Source organism: Cariama cristata, unplaced genomic scaffold, assembly GCF_000690535.1.
Source record: "Cariama cristata isolate BGI_N322 unplaced genomic scaffold, ASM69053v1 Scaffold36129, whole genome shotgun sequence".
Taxonomy (NCBI): domain Eukaryota; kingdom Metazoa; phylum Chordata; class Aves; order Cariamiformes; family Cariamidae; genus Cariama; species Cariama cristata.
The window spans coordinates 1-18,352 of NW_009636948.1; the positions used below are offsets into that span (position 1 = coordinate 1).

General features: G+C 37.2%; 2 protein-coding genes across 2 annotated transcripts; one reads left to right on the forward strand and one right to left on the reverse strand.

Annotated features, from left to right (window-relative positions):
• The first annotated feature begins 691 nt into the window (after nt 1-691).
• On the forward strand, nt 692-13,750 carry SLC2A11 (solute carrier family 2 (facilitated glucose transporter), member 11). The gene is made up of 12 exons (XM_009708120.1): nt 692-736; nt 2,695-2,793; nt 4,417-4,577; nt 5,204-5,328; nt 5,590-5,719; nt 6,905-7,053; nt 9,569-9,756; nt 10,254-10,364; nt 10,478-10,579; nt 12,100-12,175; nt 12,691-12,818; nt 13,517-13,750. The coding sequence occupies exons 1-12, from the start codon at nt 692-694 to the stop codon at nt 13,748-13,750; spliced, it is 1,548 nt and encodes a 515-aa protein (XP_009706422.1).
• A 1,203-nt stretch (nt 13,751-14,953) lies between these two features.
• On the reverse strand, nt 14,954-18,057 carry HSCB (HscB mitochondrial iron-sulfur cluster co-chaperone; the record flags this gene model as incomplete). Its single annotated transcript, XM_009708121.1, has 4 exons — nt 14,954-15,109; nt 16,400-16,447; nt 17,271-17,415; nt 17,950-18,057. Coding segments are annotated over 4 exons (393 nt in total), but the record flags the coding sequence as incomplete, so codon positions are not given.
• Nucleotides 18,058-18,352: the final 295 nt, after the last annotated feature.

Genomic DNA, 18,352 nt, shown 5'->3' on the forward strand with positions numbered 1-18,352 from the left:
GGGGGCCCGCGGGTTGTGAAGTGTTCGCCGGCCCCGCAGTCGTGGTGGTGCTGTGGAGGGCATGGGGCAGCACGGACTCTCGGGGAGGGAGGCCCTTGCCCTCCCCGGCAGCGACAAAACTCCGGCTCCTCAGGGAGCGTCGAGATAGACCCTCTTTTGTCTGCGGCCCAGCGTAATCTTGGCGGACGGCAGCCAAAACCGCCGGGGTGGGGCGAGCCGCCCGCGGAGCAGGCAAATCCCAGTCAGATGAGGAGCTCGGTCTGCAGGTTTTCTCCTGCTCTGTGGGCTGTAGCCGTGGGGAGGCGGTGAGCGAGTGCTGCAGTCGTGAGCTGTCGGGAGGTATGACACCAAAGCACAAGGTAATTGCCCGTCCTTTTCTTTAGTAGCTGAAGGCTACAGCTAGCGGGTGACTCACGGGTATGTTGTCTTCTCTGTCTTAAATGAAGAAAGTGCATGTGCTGTGGTATTAAACATGGGAAAGCTCTCTGTAGCTACTGTGAGGCTTTATGGAAGTTGGACATTTCTGTCATTGAAAAGTCGTGAACCATTGAGAAGAATCCCAGTGGCTAGAGATGGAAGACAAAAATCTGTACAATAATGCAATAATAACTTCATTTCTTTGGCACCTTTTATTCCTGTAGTGTAGTTTACTAAATTTTGCAAAGGAAATCAAATTCAGCCCATGCTAAGAATGGAGTACCAGCCCCTGCTGAGAGGGTCTAGCACGCACAGCAAGGTAAGCACAACTGTCTCGGCCTCTGAAGATGGATCCTGCAGAGAGTTTGTAGCTTTAACAATGATGGACAAATGTGAAATTCCCTGATTTTTGTTTACTTTTAAACAAAAATACATTAGATGAACACACTTGTAAAGTTTTGTATTTTCTTTAGACACCTAGCTGTGTTATAAAATGGAAGCTGTAAAAGCACATTTTCTGATTCTTACGTTTTCCGTTGAATGTAAATTGAATTTTGTTTGTGGCATGTTTCTGAAATGAGGTGAAAGTGCTTATAAACTGTCAGGAGTTAAGTAGCTTACACAACAGATAAGGCTGTTACCCATGCTCTAAGAAGTTGAGGCCCAAATTCCAGTGTGATACAACATGTTAGTGTAATGGTCAGACTGATTTGGTCAGGAAAAAGAAGGGAGCTGTCATAACAAAATGTAAGTAATGTGATGTATATTAATGATTCTGGAGTTTTTTGTTTGTTTGTTTGCTTGTTTTCTGTTTCTTCTAGAGTCCAGGTTGTACCTATGATACACACAAAATACGTTGACTGTATTTGGTTAATAGAAAGGTCTGAGTGTGCAGTGCGTATATTTACCATTTGTAGTTATTTTTTCTATCATTCTTGCAGCAGCCCTTATTTCTCACTCTTAATTCATTGCTTTGGTGTCATTCAGAGAAACACTTTTTATTCTCAGGAAGCTGTAAGGAAATATTAATTGGATTTTATTTTAATAAGATCAATTTCAACTTCTTCTGAGTTTCAGTCCTGAATGAAGGAAGTATTGATGAATTATCTTCACAAAAGACACAGTTCTTTCAGAATACAGTATAGCATCTGGAATAACTCAACATTTCTGGGAACTGAACCAAGCATGAGAATAACGAAGAACTAGTCTACATACCTTACAATGAGAAATTCACAGAGTACAAGTGTATTAAAAAAAATTATGTACAGTCTTTATCTGTGATGGAAGAGGAAATTTGGTCACAGAAGTGCCTTTAATATAGGAGACATTGTTGTGTCCAGCTGAAGTGAGACAAAAAGATACTATGAGATAAAATTAGGACCTAATTTTTAATGAAAGGGTTGCTAAACATTTGAACTGGATGTTATTTTTAGTACTATCATATTCAATAAAAAGTAGAGTCAAGCATCACATCAGAAAGCCAGACACAGTATAAACTTCTAGAGATCTTCTCTGACCCAGAAGCCTCATCCAGAGCATGATGTTTTGTGACCAGTTAGGCTCTCTTTAGATTAGAATGTATAATAATAGTGGTTTCTATTGACCTTAAAACCTATGAGTCTGTGAATCTATTAATTTTAGTTCCTAAATACTGATTTAGGAATGTAACTAGGTAATTAATATTGAAAAATTAAGAAATACATGCTAGTAAACTTTAGATTGGATACTATTATCAGTGAACAATAGGTTGTGAGTTAAGATACTAAGGTTTAACACCTACTAACTTGCAGACATCCAATAATCAATTTAGGGACTTGATGAGGGAAATGAAATATCATTATTTCTCACATCTCAGATGAAATGCGAGTCATAGAAATTGGGATTTGGTTAATTCTTATATTGAGTTATTGTGCCTCTAACACCTATAATAAACACCTTTTTTCTAATAAAAAATAGACACCATGAGCAGCGTGTTTCATGCAAAAAGCATTTACACAGTTCAATAAATATACCGTCAGCAGTGCGGTGGTTGTGTTGTCTACACTTAATTTGGATACTACAATTGTTGCATCTCTGAAAGACTTTAGTGATCATGGCCAAAGTCAGCATGAAATGTTTTTCCTGTGTTTGAGAGTTTATGTAGTTTTCTAAATAAAGACTGTCACTGTTCAAAACTAAATACATGATATATTTCACCGTGATTTTCTCCTAGATATTATATGCATGTGGTTCAAGGCCCTGTGTCTTTTCGTGCCTGTTACTCTCTTCTGTTCGCAGTTCCCCAGCTGGACCTTGTTTCTGGCGGTTTGTGCTGTTGGAATTGGAGGGACCTTTCAGTATGGTTATAATGTTTCTATTATCAATGCACCCACCCAGGTAAAATATCGTCCGTTGTTCACAGGGTTGCTTTACAGTAACGGAGGTATCCTGTCTAACTGGTCAAGAGGCCAAATGCACTTTTAGTGTGATTGCAGTGGGAAGCAAAGCAGGCATCCTTTCGTGTGAAGGATGCTTGTTGATTTCCAAAATGGTTTCATGTGAATTTGTTTGTGAGTACCTCCCATCAGGGGTATTCTCTGCCAAATATGCATATAAATACCTCTGTTAAAATCTGTTTTAGAAGGATTAGCTGAATGAATAAGTAACATCTTCCAATTACACCTTTGACTAAAATAGCCCAGAACATTAAGAATAGAATAGAACAGAACATTTTCAGTTGGATGGGACCTACAACAATCATCTAGTCCAAATGCCTGACCACTTCAGGGCTGACCAAAAGTTAAAGCATGTTATTAAGGGCATTGTCCAAACTTTTAAACACTGACAGGCACGGAGCCATCGACCACCTCTCTAGGAAGTCTTTTCCAGGGTTTGACCACCCTTTCTGTAAAATGTCACCACCATTTCTCCTAATGCCAAGTTTAAACCTCCCCTGACGCAGCTTTGAACCATTCCCACGCATCCTGCCACTGGATAACAGGGAGAAAGGATAGTTACAGTTGTCCATCACAAGGCAGCTTACTGAGGAAGATCTTTTTTAGAGAGTCAAAAAGTTGCATCTGTAGTGTGTGAATATCTTGTAGGTATTTTCACTACTTGTTACTTTTGTGTCCGTTGCCATGGCCTTGAAGATTCTGCATATTTTGTGGATGACTCAAGAGCATCTGAGCAAATGGTCTTATGAAAGTGATGTGTATAATTTTCTGCTGTCAGCTGATGTATTTTCTTTTGAAACTGTGAAGACTGAATTTGCTACAACATGGTATGCTTTTTACAAGGGTTAAAATAAGCTGTTTGTGAAAGAACATGTAATAATGCTGGAAATGGAGAGTCCAGGAAGTTTGTTCTTCTGTTGAGTCTTTGCTGGCTAAGAACAGGAGCCTCTGATTACAGATACATGTTAGTTCAAGAGTTTCTAAAGACAAATTTTAGAAAACCATACATGTAGAATAACAGTTTAAAAGTTCCAATACATGAATACTGTAAGAAAGTGGAGGAATATTAGAGTTACAGAAAGGGATTTTAGTATGATTTGTTGGATTACGCTAAGGCAGGAAGATTTAAATCAAGTGTCAGAATGAGTCTCCTGACAGTAAAAATTTTTTTAATGTTATGTGGAACCTCTGTGCTCAGAGATATTCCTAAAAAACGGTAGGACCTACCCATCCACCCTGTGCCCACTTCATTCAATAGGACCTCAAAAGCTCTTTTGTAGCAGTATATGGAAAGGTTATGTTTCTCCTCTTGTGGAATACAGCCTCTCCTGAGATAGGGTACAAAAGCAAAGCTGCTCAGCAGTCCTTGAGATGTATGGGCAGTAGGAAATGGTATTGTGGTCAAGGAAGATTCTGATAGTCATTGCTGTTTGTAATATAATACAACTAAGATGATATCTTTTGTTAGCACCCAGAATTGGTTTTCAGGATTGAGGTGCAAGTTATTTATAGGGCTGTACGGCTACACATAACGCTACACATTCATCATTCTTCTCTACTGCAGCATATACATAGGTTCTTAAATGAAACCTGGACTAGTCGTTATCACAAGGAACTAAATCCAGATTTGCTGACTTTTCTTTGGTCTGTTATTGCTTCTATATTTTCACTTGGAGGCCTGTGTGGAGCCCTTATTGGAGGCAGCATGGCGATTCGGCTAGGCAGGTGAGTTATAGCAGCACACATATAGCAGCATGTTTTCTTTTCCTATTTTCTCGCTGGAATATAAAGTAAACATGGAAAAAGAGTGGGAGAAAATGTACCTTAGGTGATTATAGGACATAGGTGACTGACTTTTTCACTTCAAAGCAGAGTTTTCTGGTAGAATTTCACAGTTTGTTCCAATGTGACTTTAAAAGATGAGCCCTGAATTATAGCCTTCCAGTCTAGTCTTTCCATTACATTTATTGAAATCTAAGCAGGAGTATGCACATGCTGTATTGTAGGAAATGCAGGTTCCCCCTACGCTCTTGCAGCCTTCATGCCAGTAAGGACATGCTGCATAATCTGTAACATTTCATGTGCATTCTGTATAGATATAGCATAAATGAACAAACCCCAACTCCTACCTTGTCAGGCATTTCTGTCATTTTTATGTTATCCTTATGTTTAGACTTCTTTAAAACTATGAGTAAATAGTTGTATCAGATATCTGGATTTCCAGTGAATAGCATGTTTCTTCAGTATAAAGCCCATTTTTTTTCCGTATTACCAGAAGGGAAAACTTTTAAAAAAACATGTTATTGCAGATTTCCTTTAATGTTGTGTTTTTCCCCCCTCCACCGCTTTAGGAAAGGAGCTCTTTTGATGAATAATATTATAGCAATACTGGCCTCCATTTTAATGGGGATCAGTTTTCCTACAGGATTGTTTGAGTTACTGATTGCTGGAAGGTTTTTGATTGGCATAAATTCAGGTGAATGATTTCCTATTTCTACTTTCAATAAACTATGGTGAATGATAAATTATTGTTACTGATTCTTTAGGTATTATGGTATGTGTTTGTACTCTGCTTTGTAGATATGATGACAAAAATACTCTGTAGTCTAATTTGGAATCTGAAGGCAGCTAAATTAATAGGAAATTAACTAAGTCTGATTTCCTACATGTTTTGGTTCAGTAACTCTTTTCAAAGTGAAATCTATTAATAGGAAAATATTTTTCTATTTACTTGCAGGTATTGGGATCTGTGTGCAGCCTCTGTATATTGGGGAGGTTGCCCCAAAACATCTTAGAGGTGCCATGGCTATGGGGAGTTCCATCTTTCTGACTGGGGGGATTCTGACAGGACAAATTATTGGTTTGAGGTTAGAAATGCATTTTTTTTCCCTGCCTTGTGTTACTTGCATGTAAAGAATTCCAGTTCCCTGCAGCTCCCTGCAAAGCGTTCATTGTGGCCGTTGTAGCATTAGTGAATCAACTTTACACAGAAGGTCTGCCTGTAAGAGGAAAACCCTGCTTTTGTCACCTTATTCCTACAACTGCAAACCACGTGTGCTATCTCCCCAGGGAAGTATTCTCAGTTTAGATGGGTCAGCTAGAACAGCATCAGTAAACAGGTACATTTATGCCGAGTTCATATTTTTTGCCAGTTTCTTGCTGGAGACAGCGCATGTTGATAAGACTTGAGAGCAAAGGACTCTGTATTGTAATTTCTGAAATGTAGCCCTACTGCTGGTTTTGTCCCTTGTGAGGTTAGAGGAAGTTGCTAGGGACTTTATCCAGTTGGATCTTAAAAAATTCCAAGAATAGAGACTGCACAACCTCAGGATGGAAAGTGTCTTTCATGAAGTCTGCTAGAAGCTTTCCACTGCCCTAAGGGCAACTGCTAGTATCCTGAGTAACAGCACATTATCTGTTGTTTTTTTTTTCTCTGTCCCTCTACCAAAAGCACTTAGACTTTTTCTTTTTCCTTATTACTAGCTTCTGAATTAACTGAACACTTCCTATTTTAACAAGTTTACACTGCCTGCAACACGTCATCCTGCTGATTCTAACTATACCAATTTTAATGATTCCTTTCTATGTAATATACCTTCTTATTAGATCAACTTTGAATGGGAGGTGGGATCAGTTGACTTTCTGAGTTCCTTTCTATTCTAAATTATCATATGATTCTCAAAAGCAAATGCTGCTGCCGACCTTAAGGTGAAGTCCGTGTGCTTTTACTTTCCTGCATTGCTAGAAAACACTGCTTTGGCAAACCTGAAAATAATGCTTAGGACCAACACAGCAATAAGCAGCAAAAAAAAGTAGTGTTGCTCATCTCTTCCTGAGTGAAACCTGATTTCAAAGTGGGTGGAAAATATTTTCCCAACCTCTTTCTGCTAAGATTCAGAAGACGTAGGTAGCTGGTTACAAGGGAACTTTTTTTGAAAGACAAACATCTTGCTCCCAAAAGTTTTGTGAATAGTCACCAATAGCTAATTACTTGGGTGTTCGGGTTTTTTTTGGTTTTTTTTTTTCACCTTCTTTTTCCACACCTCTCCCAGGGAATTGTTAGGTGGAGAAACATACTGGCCTCTGTTGCTGTCCAGCAGCTGTTTCCCAGCATTTGCCCAACTTGTATTCCTGCCATGGTTTCCTGAAAGTCCCAGATATCTTCTTATTGACAGAGGTGATGAGCTGAGCTGTGCCAAAGGTAATTTACAGTGTTTATACTTTCTCTGTGTCTTCAGAAGGGTACAATGAGTATATTGGGTTCCAGATTCTCTTTTTATCTTTATCAACACAGCACAGTTATATGGCCTAGTGGTTTTTGGCCCATGTTTTTCCTCCAGTGAGCTTATATGGAAAAAGGGATTGTGGAACTCAGGAGTCTGTAATGGATTGTAAACGAAACTTTATTATCCAGTTTCAAATATGTTCATGTTTTGTTACTCTTTAATGATACCTCTAAAGGTTTCATAATTTTTCTCTTGAAATAGTAAAAAATAATATAATAAAGAGGAGAAAGCGTAAGTAGCTGAAAAATTAGAGAGCTTTTTACTGAAAAAGAGGTGATGTTAAAATAGTGATTCATTGGCTATTTGAACAGAAAACTCCTTATCCTCCATTTTCTAAGTATTTAGTTCTCTTTTAAGTACCTTTTTTCCCCCCTGTTATGTCATGTGGGAGAACTATGACAGCTTAAACTTTTCACTTTATTTTATCTTTGAGAGATCTATGGTTGTTCTCCTTTTATTCAAACCCTACTCAAGAAATAATGGTAATGTGATACTTGTGCAGTATGGCATAAATAAGCAAGTGAAGCCCACACACTACAAGAAGAATTTGAAAGACAAAAATTCAGATTAGTTGTGATTTTCTTTATCCTGAAATTACAGGGTTCTCTGTATACTGGAAGAAGAAGCTAAATATCACAAGAGGTTTTTTTCGCAATAGATTGCCAAAAGAAGACACTGTATCCTCACATACTGTGGATAGTATTTTACTTCGCAGAAAGACACAGTGGAATAATGCTCTAAGGAATGAAGTATTAGTCACTATAAATAAGCAGGTCTGATTAATTCACTTTGAAGGTCTCTTAAATAAATATGAAAAGACCTTCTCTAAAACAGTAACTAAGTAATTAATAAAATTGAGAGGACAGAAAGAAATTGAGAGATCCAAATGTGTGAATCTAGACAATAAAATACTCCATCACATATTTTTCAGGAACGCATTCAGTGTTTCTACTTCTACCTGGTATGATAATTCTGATATAGTTCACAGTGACGTAAAATGACACTTGTTGTGATCCCTGAATCTTCCATTTAAAATGCTAAATAAATGAGAGAAATGAACAAAGGAAGTTTACCTTGTTAGCATTTGATAGGGTTGTATTTAATTTAATTCAATTTTCATTGTATGCATAAATAAAGGAAAAACATTTCTTCTTTTGATTTTCTTCTGTCACTTCTTTTGAAGCACTGTTGATGACCATGTGAATTTTTACCTGTCTAAAAAAGGTATTAGTAGATAGAACAGTATATCTTGTGGAAAGATCTTCAACAAAGGAAGTTAAAGAGGCTTAATTCATGGAAGCCTTTAGGCCAAGGTAAGATTTCTTAGCAATTACAAGAGGCAAGGCTCACAGAGAGAGGTGAAATCTTGTATTACACTGGGTAATTAAAGAGACAAAAAAGTTACATTTTTAGATAAAGCCACCTGTGCCTGCAGGCCTGTCTCCTTCTGCCCCCCCTCAAGTTTGTCAGCTGATCTAATAAAAATAGCTCTTTCTGCTTACCTTGCCCAAAAATATTCGTAGACCATCACAACTGCAAAAGCACAGTAACTACAAATGACCTACAGAGTTAATTCTGTCCTGTTTGGAAACCATGGACAAGATGACCATAATGTCCCTTTTGGATTACGATCTAGTTTGGGCTTCATTAAATGTAATTTTTTAAATGTAAGTGAAGCTTGCAATCTCTGTATCATATGCAAGTTTTTCCCTGTCTTTTTTTTTTTTATTTTAAATAACATAATCATGGATTGTTTTTTTCCAAGAATTGTGGTTGCTCCTGAACTGATACTGAAGAGTGGCTAGAGCTTCAAGCTGGTTATGCTGTTAGTGGTAATGATAGCATTGGAAAGTTTCAGGATCATAAAAAGTTCTATTGTTGCCCTTAAGAAGACGAATTGTCACTTACGATTTAGAGAAACTGATGTTATGTACTCTTAGGTTTTAGGGCCATTAGTAAAGATTTTAGTCTTGCATCCAAATGACTTCTGATAATACTTGCCTTAGAAGAATTACTTACTATCTTTACTCCAGCTCACTAAATGCCTTCCACTAGCAAAATTAAAGACAGGGACATAACAAAAGACTTGGTATCTGCCTACGATTTAAGCAAAAGACTTCAAACTGGTTAGAGTGTCCTTTAATTAAAAGACTATTTGGAGGTCTGTGGTTCAGATACAAAACACTTCAAAATATTTTGCTTGGTCAATGTTTCAAAGTCAGATAATCTTCTAAAAAAATCAAAGTAATGCCACTGAAATCTCCAAATCCACAACAGAAAAAAAAGGTGGCAAACTGGCAAGCAAAAAACAAGTGACAAAGCAAGGTTTTCAGATCCTAGCAAAAGCCAGGTCATTATGAAAAGAGATGATTTTCCAGAAGTTGTGGTCAATAGGTAAACATGAAAGAATTTATTTTCTTCTTTTTTTAGCTTTGAAGCGATTTCATGGTTCTTCAGAGTATCGAAGGGAGATGGAAGACATACAGCGGGAATGTTTTGTCTTAGGTGGGGAGAAACCCAAGAAGCCCTGGCAATTATTCACTGATCGTGGTGTGAGATGGCAGCTCATTACTGTGATTGTGATGACTATGGGCCAACAGCTCAGTGGCATAAATGCTGTAAGATTTCATATGTTCAAACAGCTTAAATAATTAACTTCCATCTGTTTTTCAGCCTTTTATTAGCACAAGGGATCCATGTAGAGAAGCCCAGAGAAATGGGATAAGTGGGAAAGAATATATTATTTCTGTGTTTCTCTTATTCAGTTTATTTTTTTTTCATTTCTGTGTTTCTGGTATGTAAATTTCTTTAAAGAATGACTTAATACTTGTGTTTACATTCTTCTGAAAAAGGAAATAAAGGTGGATCAGCTTATCCTATTGTGTCTGGTTTAAGAATGTGAAGTATTATATTCAGTAAGTTGAATAATTATATTTGCTTTTATGAGAGCAATATATTTACCTAGAGATGAATTTAACAGATTCTTCTTGCTGTTTATGTCAAATAACTCACAATACAAAATACATTGAGCTGTATGTTTAGTATGAACTTGACTTTGGCTCCAAGTGATAATTTAACTACTGGCAACACCCCACTATTATTTTTTCTGTTGTAGATTTATTTCTATGCAACTTACATCTTTGAACAAGCTGGCATCTCAGCAGAAAAAATCCCATATGTGACACTTGGCACTGGAGCTTGTGAATGCCTCACAGCCCTCACTTGTGTAAGTAACAATTTATTCTACCTCCAAGCATAAAGAGTAACGATTCTTCTTGAAGAAGAACATTGGTAAAGATGAGATCAATACAGTAACAGAAAATTATGTTTTGTCCGCAGGGTTTACTGATAGACTACGTGGGAAGAAGATATCTCATCATTGGGGGTTACCTCCTTATGACCCTTTGGAGCATTGTTTTAACGTTCTCTCTGACTTACCAGGTGTAAAGAAGGACTCATTTGTATTACATGATATGACTATAATGAGTGAAAATCTGTGACACTCAAGCTGGAATATAAAAGCTGCATAGGCTTAAACAGCAGCATAAAAAATGACAGCAATTGAAAGATTTGATCACTTCAGCAGCCGTATTTCCCTAAAATATGAGAATGCTCTCGGCTAAGATTTGATCATGTATTTGTCTTAAAGCTGCAGCTGTGTTTAATGCTGACAACGCTAAGCGTTTATGCTAGCTTTTAATTTTAGGATGAAATACTACATTGTGATGATACTAAGCATCAGAGTCCAGTTCAGTCACTTAATTGTAAAGCAAACAATCAAACAAAAAATACAGTGATGCTGAAATTCAAGGTACTTAAATCCACTAAGTGTAAATTCACAAAAACTATTGGCAACTCACTAGAGATACTCACAGTGCCTTAAATTTATCATGCGAAGACAACTTCCTGCCTCACTTCGACTGTAGTATAGAGATGAATCGTCAATTGTTCTGTATACTGTATCAGCTCAAATAAGGCAGCCCCACAAACCTCTGAAATGAACATTTAGAGGAAATCCATCTCTACATTTGCAGACCATACTATACTAAATATTTATTACCTTCAGGTAATCCAAGCAAGATGATGTAGGTGTAGCTGCAACAGTGAGCAACTGGATTTAGTCAGTATTTGGTTGCCTGATAAATCCTTACCTGACAAAGGTAGGATTAAAGAGCTGCAATTCTTTCCCTGTTCATGCCGTCGGTGTTCAGAGCTGGCTTTAAACAAGCGGGTCATGTGCAGTCATCACGTTGCAGGTCTGATGTTTAGAGGGACAGCAGGGTTAGGGGCTGCACAGATTGGCAAGCACGCTACAGAAGAGGCCCTGACGGTAATTTCCCTGTGGTTAGAGTAAAGTAAGCTGCTAGGCCAGGCAAAAAGTTGGATGAGCCAGCCGTTAGGCAGAGGCCTAGGTTTAATTATTTATTGTAACTTTTGCAAATGTCTTGGTTTGCTTTTGAAAAATGAGATTTCAAGCTTAGGTTTGGTCTTTGTACTGCAGCTAGTTTCATATGTATATAGTAATCCTAATGTTTCTTTACTGCACTATTGAAATCTAGGTATACATAAATAAAGTGACAAGAAGTCTGTTCATGCTATGAAAGGGCTTAATGACAGCTAACTCACGGGATCAGTATAAAATACCAAAATAAACACTGACAAAATGTTAAACGAGTAACAACACATAATTGTTACGTTCAGTACTGGTGTAAATTTTTAGCCTCTGAGGACTAATTATGAATCTCGACAGAAGCACTAACTCCATTTAGTAGAAATTATTAAATGAACAATATTTAATTTCTCCAAAGCAGCGCTGTTAAGTAAATTAGCTCTAAACAGCCATGACTGTCTGTTGGTCTTAGTTGCAATAAAATAGCAAAAGGAAATGTAACTGATAAGCCAAACTTTAAAACTGGATTATCAAAATGTGAACTAAACCTTCTCATTCTCTTCTGTTCCAGGAACTGTACTCATGGGTGCCTTACGTGAGCATGACGTCTATATTTGCCTTCATCTTAAGCTTTGGTTTGGGACCAGGTATTACACAGTAATGAATGTTTTAAAGTGGTGAAATGTGTCTCTGGGGCTGGGGGGGATGTCAGCAACCCTGCCGTGCAAGCCAGGCAGTACAGATTTACTGTGAGGCTGCTGATGCTCTGGCTAAGGAACGCAAGTGACATCACGACAGTTCAGTCTCCTGTAGCCTGAAGCTGCGGCTTACTGTGTGTGTTTCTCAGGGCCAGCTACGCGTGACCAGGGGTCTTACTTCAGGCCTTCGGTTCAGTTGAGTCATACAAGAAGCAAGGAAAAGCCCATTATGCTTTCAGAGGGGCCCTTGCTCCCTGAGCAGTGCTGCTGAAATAGGGCCACGTTTTAGAAGGACGCTTACTATAGGGGCAGTAGATTCAAAAATGTGCTGTTAAGAATAATTTAATAGAATCAGATCAGTTAGTGGCATATTCAAAAGCAACTCAAGTTTTCTGGCATTGGAAATACTGCAAACAGACATTTAGCATAATAACCTATTCTGTTTCTGAAACTCGTTCCCTCAGGTGGCATAACAAATACCCTGACAGCGGAATTATTTATACAGTCTTCACGTCCTGCTGCTTACATGATAGGAGGGACTATCAGTTGGATTAGTTTCTTAACAATTGGAATGCTCTTTACCTTTATAGTGGTAAGTACGCATAACACATTTTCCCAATTGCCTCACCTTTCATTTAATCTTCTCCCAGGTTCCATCAAATTGCTTTTTCTTATACAGTAACAGTTAAACATAGGATGCACACTACCCCTCAGCCGAGTAGAACTAGATTCAGTCCCTCTGAAAATGGTTTTTAGATATCAAAAAAAACCCCCCACCAAATCATGATAAATGAAAATTAAAAGGAATGCTTGGGGCCATTTTCATGTTCAGATTTAAAAAATGGAGGTGTCAAAACTAGAAAAACTTAATTGGATATTGAGATTCAAGTAACGCATTTCTTAATAGCGCCTTGTGCTTTTACGCCAAAGTAAAGCAGGAGTACCTGGGGCTGGGGTTCACACCTCCTCTGAGAGCTCGCTAAACTTACATACAGACGGTTCTGCGATCAGGAAGATTATTAGAAAAAACCAACAAAGGCTTTCGTTTCTAGCTTTGTCTTTTCAGTTTTAGCACTTATTCTTGAGAGCAAAACATGGAGGAACAGCACGCAGTCAAGCACAGTCCATCCTTCTTGGTTGAACTCTGCTTCTCAATAAGATAACTGTTTGGTTTTTTTAAATGTATAGCATTGGAAAACATTAACAAACATTCACAAAAAGATAAATCATATAATCCCCAAATCCAGTTATAATTGAAATACTTTGCAATCAAATAAATTTTATTTTCAGAATGGACTGAAGCAGTATTGTTTTCTGGTGTTCTTACTGGAGTGCTCCTTAGTTGCTGCTTTCATCTTCCTCGTAATTCCCGAGACAAAAAATAAATCTTTTCTGGAAATCAAAAAGGAATTTCACAAGCTTAATTTTGGAAGAAATACCAAAAAAAAGGAAACAGAGCTTTATGAAGGAAGACAACTCCAGGCTGCATTTTTAAAAAAAAATTGTGTAATTTCACAGTTGTAACACAACTTTAACGAGAATTATGAACAGCATCTTCTAAATTAGTGCAATACCACAAACAAGTAGCTTAAATCCTCCTGTATATTTAGAGGAAGTTTAATTGAAGGCGAGTTAATCTTTCTGAAATGCTATTAAAACATGTATTACTGAGATGCTATTAACAACGTATTACATTATACATTATAAGACTTGATGTTTAGATACAACTTGATGTTGCAGGGATGCAGAAATGCCAGGAGAGGGTGTTCAATGAATTCCTCCCCACGGCAGATTTCTTCACATAATTCAGTAGCTCTTCTTCCATTTTTAAGCCTCTTCTTCAGATTTGGGTAATCAAGCATACATTAATGCTTTACCGAATAAAATATTCTGAGGCGTTAAAACCCAAACAAGAACTGATCTACTGAGAAACCAGTATTTGAAATATTCTATTTTATATATACATTGGGGTATTTCATTGCTGTTTTTCACTTAAATAACTTCCTTGAAAGATTTAAGGACATTCCTCATCGAGTCCTACTACTGTAACTGTACAAAGACAGTACAGCACCTATCTGAATTACTGTTACTTGTAATAAAGTTTATTAGAAAGACTTTGTTTCCTAAAAGGCTACTAATAAAATAGTTTCTGCAATTTGAGTTTGGGTTTATTTTTTGCCCTAACCTAGAATTTTAGCACTTTAAACTGTGCAACAGGGTAAAACCTCGTCTAGTTTTGAAGATCAATTCCCGGCAGACTGAGATCAACATCACAAAAAGCACTAAGTAGCTGAGAGAAGAGATGGTAGGAATTAAATACTTTTCACCTTTAAAGATTGTTCAAGATGGTCTGATAGAACACACACAAGGAGACTACAGAGAGCTTGAAGGACCTATTGAACGAACTTTCTGCTTCATCTCCAGCATTTCCTACAGGACTCTTCCTCAACTGAAAATAAATTCTTTGTATTTTAGTAGTCAAAAAGTAAGAAATCTGAATTACATACGGTGTTTGTGTGCCTCTGATACTCATTTCCATACCTCCACCTGCTAGGACAGCAGTCCTGCCTTACCTATTACAACTTTTCCTGGTTGTAAGCATTTCCTGATTCCATCTGTTACTTAGTAAGTGCTACAGTAAGCGCTGGATTTCTTTTACGTTTATCTTCCTTCTCTCAGAATTAAAGCTTTTAATGAAAACGTAGGAAGCAAACACCATTTTTCTGATTTTGGTAACTAAATCAGCTGTTTAATTGAAAATAACATTAACTCAATGTTAAAGGAGGCAGTATCAGGAAGGGATCTTCTTGTTCTTTAGTTTATCCTCTAAGTTTGCAAAATATTTCATTTTGGCTAGAAGCTTCTTAGCTTCTTGAAGATCATCTGAAATGAAATAAAACATTACTAGTTTACAGAGGGAGGACTGAATTTTCATATTCAAAATGAATCTCAAGATTTCAATGATGGCACCCCTTTCAGTACTAACAGCTGCAAGTTATAAGGACCTATACACTATTAAAACCACATTGCCTATTATTTTCATCTCGGATGGTTTTGTGGATGGTTTCAGTTGAGGTGTTCCACAAAACATGTAAAAATGTACAATTTAGAAAAGAAACGTGACATGAATACCCTTTAATGACTTTTCTGTAAAGTGGCTATAGTATTGATGTAGCCACTGGGGAATTTTAAGTATACAAAACTTTTTTTTTAAAAAAATGTATGCAATTAGACCAACTGCAGTCACAGAAAAATGCAAAAGATTTGTAGGACTCTGGTATGGATAGTGTCAATTCCAAAACTGATACTGGAACAGTTTCTCCTTAATTAAAAAATTGGAGGGGAAAGGTGCTTTATCAGCTACTGACAAGAACAGACGTACCACAACTCTTAACTCTCATAGTACAAAGACTGACAGATTATGAGGTTATAATTCTTCACACGAGGGCCTAGCCAGCACTACTTTGCATTTGATGTTTTACAATTACAACACACTACTACATAAACCTAACCATAAAAGCATTCTGAGACCCAGGAGAGAAATGTAAAGGTTTCTTCCCAGAGTAAGAAGCTAGTTGGCATAGGTTCAAGCTCCTGCCTATCAATTGGTTGTGGCTTAAAGTTATGTTGATTATTGCACAGGAAGCCCCTAAAACCTTGGGCTAAATGGGGCGTCAAGTCTTTTCTTGCCGTACAGCTGCAGGAGTAAGAAGCAGAATTGTTTCTGCCTTGAGTTTCACTGCCAAGAACAGCACTCACTACTCTGTTGACAGCTTCCAGTCTGCAAAGCAAGACCTCCCAAACTCAAGTCTGGAACCTCAGAATAGGTGGTGAGTTTGACTAAGAAAAGATTCTGTCCTTCCCAGTATTCTGGGAAACAAACAAATTCTTACCATCTGCATTCCTACTTGAAGCGATCATTTTGATGCAAACTGAATTAACCGGAACTTTTGTATTGGATTTTTTTTTTTTTTTTAAAAATTTCATGTGAGGTCCTGAATCAGCAGAAAGGTCAACTTAGAAATATTTATTCTAAATACCAAACAAAGAACACTTGTTTATGTGATATTTCTGTTCTGTAGTTCAGGAAATATTTGCCAATAAAAGAATGTGGTTTTTTAAGCATTTGTAACTGGTATGTATGGCAGCTAAATACTTCATAGAAATAGCTACCTCTTTCAAAAGCTGCAGTCACTTCTTTGGTCAGTTCTTCTTGTTTAACTGTAAAAAAAATTACTTTGTTCACTTTTTGTTACATACTTAGTATATATAATACCACTGTATTCTGATTGTGGTGCGAAACTTAATTACTAATCTCATAGTCTTTTGGGAGATAAGAGAGCTTTCTATAATATTGCTGTCAATTTTTTAAATTAGAATTTCAAAAGATATATTTCTTTGTTTAAACAGGTTTACGGACAGCAATTCCAATGCAAATCAATGGGCACTTCCCAGAAATCTAACTTTTGGTTTCTTCTATTCTACTTAGTTTTTATTCGAGTTATTCTAATTGCTTTTGGCACACTACTGTTATTGCAAAGAATTAAATATACCGATAAAGTCAATATAAACAAGAAAGTTGCTTGTATAAGGATAATAACCACTTAATAGAATGGCTGCTAAGTTAAAGAAGGTGAAAGAAATACAGTGTCCGTATAAATGAAATTATTTAACGCAGTCAGTCAAGCGTTTTATTAAACTTCATTTTGAGTGTTTCTTTCTTTTAGAACAGTCTACTTGCCCTGATCTGCTGAAGGTTGAATGAGATCCTTTTTATAGTTAATATATATACCTATTTTGCCATCAGAATAGGTACTGTTACACAGATTTTCTCAAGCCAGATTTGATGTTTAGGTGGCATAAACTGATAAAGACAACATTTTTTGGGGACGGGAAGCTCTTGCAGTGAGGCAATTCAAGGCTAATGCAAGTCAGAAATACAAGAAGAAATACAAAGAAAAACTTAAAAGGCTTCAGAAAGACTCTCATATTATACAAGATACAGTAAATTAGTTCTGTACAAAACCCTCAAATCATAACCTACCTTTAATTAAAGTTTCAATTTCTTCAAGGATATCCTCATTTTTAGGCTCTGCTAATTTCTCATTAATTTCCATGATTTCCATGAGAAACACTGAGTCTGCATCACAGTCTGTCTCTTGTGCCGGCACTACTCCATGCAGCTCCAGCTGGTGAAGAAAATGGGAATTTGGAAATACACATTCCTACATTTATTTCAATGTGAATTATTTTCTTGAATATTAAGTCTTTTAGTAGGGCTCACTGAGATTTGCATCTGATAAACTTCCGGTTTATTCCATGAAATGTGCATAAACTAACTCCATAGGTAGACCATAAAAATCAGGAGTTAACCAAAGCAAAAAAGTGTAATGAAGGCTGCCAAGGGCCAGGCTGAAATTTCAAAGGAACAGCCATGGCCAAACACGTGTGATGCAGGAAACAAATCAGTATGAGCAGCAAAAGTAAAAAAGATGGTAATAATCAGTAAAATGTTAAAGAAAATAGTGAAAAAGCTGATTAATATTCAGACATGCTTGTTTTCGGTCTCCCTTCAATGTCTGGTAATCCTCTTCTTCAGGGGAACACAAATGAGAATGTTAATGATGGAGTCAAAGGTCTGATTCATTACATTACCACCAGCAGCCCCAGCCACCTATGATTAGTTACAGGAGTATTGATAAAATACGTAATGGACACCTTACTAGATAGAGGCCACGGCTCAAAGGGTTCAGGAGGGTTTGGTAGGCCTTGTTAATCAAGGAAGAGTGTTGCTCAGAATAGTACTGTTCTTTCTGTGAACGGATGATAAATAATAGTAACAAGTTAATAACAAGCAGCAAAATACATTACATGTTGTTACCTGCAGAGAAATAGTGCTCCCACAACAATACATGTGTGTAAAACTGAAAGGTGATTTTTAACAGAGCTAGGAAGAACTGGGAGAGGGCTCTCTGTGTCATCTCATTCAACTAAGATCTCAAGAACCACAGCAGCCCCTCATCGTCATCCTCCACCGCAGATCTGTGAGTAGAAGTCTCTTTTAAGCATCAGGAAACAAAAAAAATGGAGAGTCCCTATAATCCCAAAACAACAGGGCTGCGGGGA